General features: G+C 44.6%; 1 protein-coding gene across 1 annotated transcript in view; it reads left to right on the top strand.

Annotated features, from left to right (window-relative positions):
- Positions 1 to 1,106: 1,106 nt before the first annotated feature.
- LOC123751702 (probable glutamate receptor) overlaps positions 1,107 to 9,020 on the top strand; it is a 97,919-nt gene continuing 90,005 nt past the window's right edge. The window contains exons 1-2 of the mRNA XM_069332713.1: positions 1,107 to 1,213; positions 8,233 to 8,324. Coding sequence (XP_069188814.1) covers positions 1,107 to 1,213; positions 8,233 to 8,324 — 199 coding nt within the window. The remainder of the gene's footprint in view (positions 1,214 to 8,232; positions 8,325 to 9,020) is intronic.

Genomic DNA, 9,020 nt, shown 5'->3' with positions numbered 1-9,020 from the left:
CTGATAGTATGAGCTACGAGGAGAGACTACGGGAATTAAACCTCACTTCGCTGGAAGACAGAAGAGTTAGGGGGACATGATCACCACATTCAAGATTATCAAAGGAATTGATAGGGTAGATAAGGACAGTTTATTTAACACAAGGGGCACACGTACTAGGGGACACAGGTGGAAACTGAGTGCCCAAATGAGCCACAGAGATATTAGAAAGAACTTTTTTTTAGTGTCCGAGTGGTTGACAATGGAATGCATTAGGAAGTGATGTGGTGGAGGCTGACTCCATGCACAGTTTCAAGTGTAGATATGATTGAGTCCAATAGGCTCAGGAACCTGTACACCAGTTGATTGACGGTTGAGAGGCGGGACCAAAGAGCCAGAGCTCAACCCCCGCAAGCACAATTAGGTGAGGTGAGTACATGCATACATGCATACATACATACATGCATACATACATGCATGCATACATACATACATACATACATACATACATACATACATACATACATACATACATACATACATACATACATACATACATACATACATACATACATACATACATACATACATACATACATACATACATACATAAATACATGCAAATATACATTCTTACATACATGCATATATACATACATACATACATGTATGTATGTATGTATGTATGTATGTATGTATGTATGTATGTATGTATGTATGTATGTATGTATGTATGTATGTATGTATGTATGTATGTATGTATGTATGTATGTATGTATGTATGTATGTATGTATGTATGTATGTATGCGTATCCAATACAGTTTATATTGGTGAGACGCCACTGTGGATGAGGAGTTTATATATCACATGAACTGTAGGTTACTGCATGACATAAGTGAGATTAGATGAGGTATCCACAAGCACCAGCTGGAGGCTGGGGGAGTGTTGTTGTGGAGGCTGGTGGTAGTATCCCCAGATGCTGGAGGGTGGGGTTTGACCATCCCACCCCCTACGTTGACCGCACACCGTCTAACGTTACCTGCCACTCCCCCTTACCAAGGGTATCACACACGCACACACACGCACGCACGCACTCATAGTTGCCCGAAAGGGAAACTATGAGGAGATGAATAAATTCCTATGGGATATACATTGGACACAGAACTCCGGAACCAAGTCCGTACAAGACATGATGGACTATGTCACCCAAAAATGTCAGGAGGCTGTAAGCAGGTTTGTTCCAGCCCAACAGGAAAAAACAGAGAAACAAAGGAAGAATCCGTGGGTTTAATAGGGAATGTATGAAAGCAAAGGAGCTGAACAAAAGGGCATGGAGGAACTTCCGAAATAACAGAACACCAGAAAGTAGAGAGAGATACCAGAGAACCAGAAACGAGTATGTTAGTGTGAGAAGAGCAGCTGAGAAAAGGTATGAAAATGATATAGCTAATAAAGCCAAGACCGAACCAAAGCTACTGCACAGTCACATCAGGAGGAAGACAACAGTGAAGGAAACAGGTGATAAAACTTAGGGTGGGCGAGGACAGGTACACAGAGAATGACAAAGAGGTGTGTGAAGAACTCAACAAAAGGTTCCAGGAGGTCTTTACAATTGAACAGGGAGAAGTCACGGCGCTAGGAGAGGTGGCAGCAAACCAGGTGACCTTGGAAAGGTTCGAAATTACAAGAGATGAGGTCAAGAAGCACCTATTGGAGCTGGATGTGAGAAAAGCTGTTGGGCCGGATGGAATCTCCCCATGGGTATTGAAAGAGTGTGCAGGAGCACTTTGCTTGCCACTCTCCATAGTGTATAGTAGGTCACTGGAAACGGGAGACCTACCAGAAGTATGGAAGACTGCTAATGTAGTACCAATATTTAAAAAGGGTGACAGACAAGAGGCACTGAACTACAGGCCAGTGTCCTTAACTTGTATACCATGCAAGGTGATGGAGAAGATTGTGAGAAAAAACCTAGTAACACATCTGGAGAGAAGAGACTTCGTGACAACCCATCAACATGGGTTCAGGGAGGGTAAATCTTGCCTTACAGGCTTGATAGAATTCTATGATCAGGTGACAAAGATTAAGCAAGAAAGAGAAGGATGGGCGGACTGCATTTTTTTGGACTGTCGGAAAGCCTTTGACACAGTACCCCATAAAAGGTTGATGCATAAGCTGAAGAAACAGGCAGGAGTAACTGGTAGGGCGCTCCAGTGGGTAAGGGAGTACCTAAGCAATAGGAAGCAGAGAGTTATAGTGAGGGGTGAGACCTCAGAATGGCGTGAAGTCACCAGTGGAGTCTCACAGGGCTCTGTGCTTGGACCTATCCTGTTTCTGATATACGTAAATGATCTCCCAGAGGGTATAGACTCATTCCTCTCAATGTTTGCTGACGACGCCAAAATTATGAGAAGGATTAAGACAGAGGAGGACAGCTTGAGGCTTCAAGAAGACCTGGACAAGCTGCAGGAATGGTCAAACAAATGGATGTTAGAGTTTAACCCAAGCAAATGTAATGTAATGAAGATAGGGGTAGGAAGCAGGAGACCAGATACAAGGTATCACTTGGGAGATGAAATACTTCAAGAGTCCGAGAGAGAGAAAGACCTGGGGGTTGATATCACGCCAGACCTGTCCCCTGAAGCTGATATGAAGAGGATAACATCAGCAGCATATGCCAGGTTCGCTAACATAAGAACGGCCTTTAGAAACTTATGTAAGGAATCTTTCAGAACATTATATACCACATATGTCAGACCAATCCTGGAGTATGCGGCTCCAGCATAGAGTCCATATCTAGTCAAGCATAAGACTAAACTGGAAAAAGTTCAAAGGTTTGCCACCAGACTAGTACCCGAGCTGAGAGGTATGAGCTACGAGGAGAGACTACGGGAATTGAACCTCACTTCGTTGGAAGACAGAAGAGTTAGTGGGGACATGATCACCACATTCAAGATTCTCAAGGGAATCGACAGGGTTGATAAAGACAGGCTATTTAACACAAGGGGCACACGCACTAGGGGACACAGGTGGAAACTGAGCGTCCAAATGAGCCACAGAGATATTAGAAAGAACTTTTTTAGTGTCAGAGAGGTTGACAAATGGAATGCATTAGGAAGCAATGTGGTGGAGGCTGACTCCATACACAGTTTCAAGTGTAGATATGATAGAGCCCAATAGGCTCAGGAACCTGTACACCTGTTGATTGACAGTTGAGAGGCGGGAACAAAGAGCCAGAGCTCAACCCCCGCAAGCACAACTAGGTGAGTACAACTAGGTGAGTACAACTAGGTGAGTACACACACATGCATCAGATTCTTAACTTACAATATTTATGATTTACCAGTTTATGTTACTACACTGACTCCCAGTTTATGTTACTACACTGACTCCCAGTTTATGTTACTACACTGACTCTCAGTTTATGTTACTACACTGACTCCCAGTTTATGTTACTACACTGACTCCCAGTTTATGTTACTACACTGACTCCCAGTTTATGTTACTACACTGACTCCCAGTTTATGTTACTACACTGACTCCCAGTTTATGTTACTACACTGATTCCCAGTTTATGTTACTACACTGACTACCAGTTTATGTTACTACACTGACTCCCAGTTTATGTTACTACACTGACTCCCAGTTTATGTTACTACACTGACTCTCAGTTTATGTTACTACACTGACTCCCAGTTTATGTTACTACACTGACTCCCAGTTTATGTTACTACACTGACTCCCAGTTTATGTTACTACACTGACTACCAGTTTATGTTACTACACTGACTCCCAGTTCATGTTACTACACTGACTCCCAGTTTATGTTACTACACTGACTCTCAGTTTATGTTACTACACTGACTCCCAGTTTATGTTACTACACTGACTCTCAGTTTATGTTACTACACTGACTCCCAGTTTATGTTACTACACTGACTCTCAGTTTATGTTACTACACTGACTCCCAGTTTATGTTACTACACTGACTCCCAGTTTATGTTACTACACTGACTCCCAGTTTATGTTACTACACTGACTCCCAGTTTATGTTACTACACTGACTCCCAGTTTATGTTACTACACTGACTCCCAGTTTATGTTACTACACTGACTCTCAGTTTATGTTACTACACTGACTCTCAGTTTATGTTACTACACTGACTCCCAGTTTATGTTACTACACTGACTCTCAGTTTATGTTACTACACTGACTCTCAGTTTATGTTACTACACTGACTCTCAATTTCACAATATGTATAAACTTGGAACTTAAAATTTGTCAATATGTATCAAAATTGATAACTTTGCTACCCATCTTGTGGGTGGTAGTGGACCCCATACCCATCTTGTGGGTGGTAGTGGACCCCATACCCATCCTGTGGGTGGTAGTGGGCCCCATACCCATCATGTGGGTGGTAGTGGGCCCCATACCCATCTTGTGGGTGGTAGTGGACCCCATACCCATCCTGTGGGTGGTAGTGGACCCCATACCCATCCTGTGGGTGGTAGTGGACCCCATACCCATCTTTTGGGTAGTAGTGGACCCAATACCCATCTTGTGGGTGGTAGTGGACCCCATACCCATCTTGTGGGTGGTAGTGGACCCCATACCCATCTTGTGGGTGGTAGTGGGCCCCATGCCCATCTTGTGGGTGGTAGTGGACCCCATACCCATCTTGTGGGTGGTAGTGGACCCCATACCCATCTTGTGAATGGTAGTGGACCATACTCATCCTGTGGGTGGTAGTGGGCCCCATACCCATCTTGTGGGTTGTAGTGGACCACATACCCAACGTATGGGTATTATTGGACCCCATACCCATCTTGTGGGTAGTAGTGGACCCCATACCCATCTTGTGGGTAGTAGTGGACCCCATACCCATCCTGTGGGTGATAGTGGGCCCCATACCCATCTTGTGCGTGGTAGTGGACCCTATACCCATCTTGTGGATAGTAGTGGACCCCATACCCATCTTGTGGGTGGTAGTGGACCCCATACCCATCTTGTGGGTGGTAGTGGACCCCATACCCATCTTGTGGGTGGTAGTGGGCCCCATACCCATCTTGTGGGTGGTAGTGGACCCCATACCCATCTTGTGAATGGTAGTGAACCCCATACCCATCTTGTGAATGGTAGTGGACCCCATACCCATTTTGTGTGTGGTAGTGGACCCCATACCCATCTTGTGGATGGTAGTGAGCCCCATGCCCATCTTGTGGGTGGTAGTGGACCCCATACCCATCTTGTGAATGGTAGTGAACCCCATACCCATCTTGTGAATGGTAGTGGACCCCATACCCATTTTGTGTGTGGTAGTGGACCCCATACCCATCCTGTGGGTGGCATTGCACCCCATACCCATTATGTGGATGGTAGTGGACCACATACCCATCTTGTCAATGGTAGTGGACCATACTCATCCTGTGGGTGGTAGTGGGCCCCCGTACCCATCGTGTGGTTGGTAGTGGACCCTATACCCATCCTGTGGATGGTAGTGGACCCCATACCCATCTTGTTGGTGGTAATGGACCCCATACCATCCTGTGGGTGGTAGTGGACCCAACACCCATCTTTTTGGTGGTACTGGACCATATATTCATCGTGTGGGTGGTAGTGGATCCCATACCCATCCTGTGGGTGGTGGGAGACCCTATACCCATTCTGTGGGTGGTAGTGGACCCCATACCCATCTTGTAGGTGGTAGTGGACCCCATACCCATCCTGTGGGTGCTAATGGACCCCCATACTCATCCTGTTGACTGTAGTGGACCCCATACACATCCTGCGTGTGGTAGTGGACCATATACCCATCCAGTAGGGGGTAGTAAACCTCATACCTATCCTATGCGTAGTTATTGGGCCCTGACCCATCCTAGAAGTGGTATGGACCCCTTACCCACCTAACATGTAGTAGTGGACCCCTATACCCATCCTACAGTAGGTAGTAGACACTATACTATCCTGTTTGCAGTAGTTTACCCTATAGACATTTCAACGTAACATCGTTTTCTGTTGACGTTCCTACAATACATTCTTTAAAGATTTTAAAGCACAAACTAGTGTATATAATTATGATTGGTGAAGCACTATTATTCTATGTAATAATTTATAGTGCTTATTATAATTTACTAAGAACAACTAACATTTCTTAAAACAAAACTACGAGCCTTCAATAAGATGTAGGTGATCTGTAATATTTTAAGAACATGCAGGTAAATTTCTCAACCCATGTGGGACCTGAAAACTACAATTTTCATTATAATTGAACCAATCATGACTATTATGCTGTTTACGGCGATGGACGAGTACAGTGAGACGTAAATTAGTACGTGAGAAAGAGTTTAGGCCTTGGAAAAAATGTAACTGGGAATATACCACATATGTACTAATTCATATTCAACATATTGACTTTAAGCATTAGGTCATATATGTGCTGTCTTGTGCGAGAGCGGGTTGATCTGGGGGATAGCATGGTTCTTATTCTATGGAGGAAATGGTTTAAGACCATTCTCTCGAATGTTTTGCAAATGCAGCTAATAATGGAAATTGGACGGAAAGCATTCTCTTGATTTGTCTTGGGAATTTGAATGATTGTACTGATGGTCCATAATATAGGTATTTCCCCAGAAAAGTAGTTGATATTATTTAGCTCAAGAAGGGGATTTAATGGTACTAGAAGAAGCAAACGCAATATGTCATAAGTGATACCATCCTTACCGGGGGATGTGGCTTTACCTTGGTTCAGGGCCGAAAATAACTCAAACTGAGTAAATGGCACGTTGCATTCATCTTCCTTTTGGAGCATGAAGTCAACGAGCCTTCCTTGATCTCAGTAACCAGCATTTAATCTGAATTGTGTGTCTAGGGGAAGGTTATTGAAACTAGAGGTGGGATCGACTAACTCGTTTGCTCTGTGTAGAGGGTGAGGGCGTGACACTTGGTGAGGGCAGTGCGTTTCAAAGTACGCAGTTTGGGGTCATTGTAATAGACATGGGGTTTATTACTTTTCATATCGATCTGACTATTGGATGGTGCAGGGGGACGACCTAAATGGTCAGCGAACTTCTGAGTGTTCTGTACTAGATCGATGTTAAATATCTGGACTGTGGAGGGATCATAAGTGCTGTACCACTCTGACACATGAGCAACAAAGTCTTCACGTCGAGCAGGAGGAACACTGAGCCGTTGCGTTTAAAAGTCCCACCGGGCAGGATGGTATTTCCGATACATAGAGTAGTCAATCTAGAGTGATGATCTGACAACAAATCTGTTACAATAGATGATGTGCACCAAACGTGAGAGACGTTGAAACCAACACAGAGGTCTAGAATGCCTCCACAAATATGCGCGGGTTCAAGGTCACCCACAATCTGCACATCTTGGTGACTATTTAGTAGCGACAGCAGTTGATTCACATTCCTGTTACTGAAGCGAGAATCACCAATGTCCTTGTGTTTAGATATGCAATCACCAAGAATGATGGTTGGCTCTACTTAAGCGCTGCCTGCAATATCAATATAATTTAATTTTCCTGCTGGAGCATATAGATTAAATACATTGAGGACAGAGTTGCCCACATAGATCTTCACTCCATGACATTGATGACCCCAAGTTTGTTTTACTGGAAGAAGTTGATGGGGTAGGGATTGTTTGATGTATAGAATGCAAGAGTTACTGGATCTGAGGTTGTAAGAAACAAATGAGGGCAGTTCAGGGGTTGAGGACCTTGCGGGAACCCTGCACTCCTGGAGACATTAAAAATCGAAGTGTTAGCTTTTTACTTTGTGATGTAGAGCAGAAAACCTTTTTTTGATGGATGCAATGTTCCAGCTAATGATGGATAACTTCGTTATTTGTGCATAAAAAGTAAGCGACTATAGATGTTATTAGTCCAGTTAGTATATATTATATATTTCACTACAATATAAGTCCATGAACATTTTTTTAGCATATTACCAATGTCACACATTTCCTTCCAATTCTTTAGTTCACGTTGTCTGTCTTTTTTATCTATGGAGTCGATTTCACTATAGCTTAGCACAGCTTTGACAGTTAACTTGCGTGGAAGGGTACCTCTACACAAGGACTCCAGATCATTAGAAGTTTCACCTATTTAACAAGGGAACACATATCTGGAAAGTTCAGGGGTGGAAGGGGGGTTGGCAGTCTTTGCTTACAAGTCCCTTCATGCACGTGAGCTGCGCTGTAATATCGTTGGGGATTTGTTCTCATGTATTTGCTCTTGCAGCCGCTCCGTCCCCATCTATGATTCAAAAGCCATATACCACCTTCCTAAATCTCAAGTCTGCTTCGATATTGCAAATCGACATGTTATCATGAGTGAGCTTGCAATTATGAATATTGGTGGTCGGCTTCTTTGATGGATCCGAAGTTACTCATCCAACAGTAAGTCATCCTTATTTTCCCCCAGGGGCATAGGAGTGTAACAAGAGACCTCGAACTAGGCACCCCACAGGGAGGTGTCCTCAGTCCTACCTTATTTATTATCTTAATAAACACGCTGTTAAACTCTGTGCCGAGCAAACCCAACGTCCACATCATTAGCCAGGACGCCTACTGTACCAGGACGCCTACTGTACCAGGACAGGACGCCTACTGTGCCAGGACGCCTACTGTGCCAGGACGCCTACTGTACCAGGACGCCTACTGTGTCAGGACGCCTACTGTGTCAGGACGCCTACTGTACCAGGACGCCTACTGTATCATGATGCCTACTGAGCCAGGACGCCTACTGTGCCAGGACGCCTACTGTACCAGGACACCTACTGTGCCAGGACACCTACTGTACCAGGACGCCTACTGTGCCAGGACGCCTACTGTACCAGGACGCCTACTGTGCCAGGACGCCTACTGTACCAGGACACCTACTGTACCAGGACACATACTGTACCAGGACACCTACTGTACCAGGACGCCTACTGTGCCAGGACGCCTACTATACCAGGACGCCTACTGTGCCAGGACGCCTACTGTACCAGGACACATACTGTACCAGGACACCTACTGTACCAGACG

The sequence above is a fragment of the Procambarus clarkii genome, chromosome 28, assembly GCF_040958095.1.
Source record: "Procambarus clarkii isolate CNS0578487 chromosome 28, FALCON_Pclarkii_2.0, whole genome shotgun sequence".
Lineage (NCBI taxonomy): Eukaryota > Metazoa > Arthropoda > Malacostraca > Decapoda > Cambaridae > Procambarus > Procambarus clarkii.
Note: the sequence above shows the minus strand (reverse complement) of the source record. Positions and strands in the feature narration are given on the sequence as shown.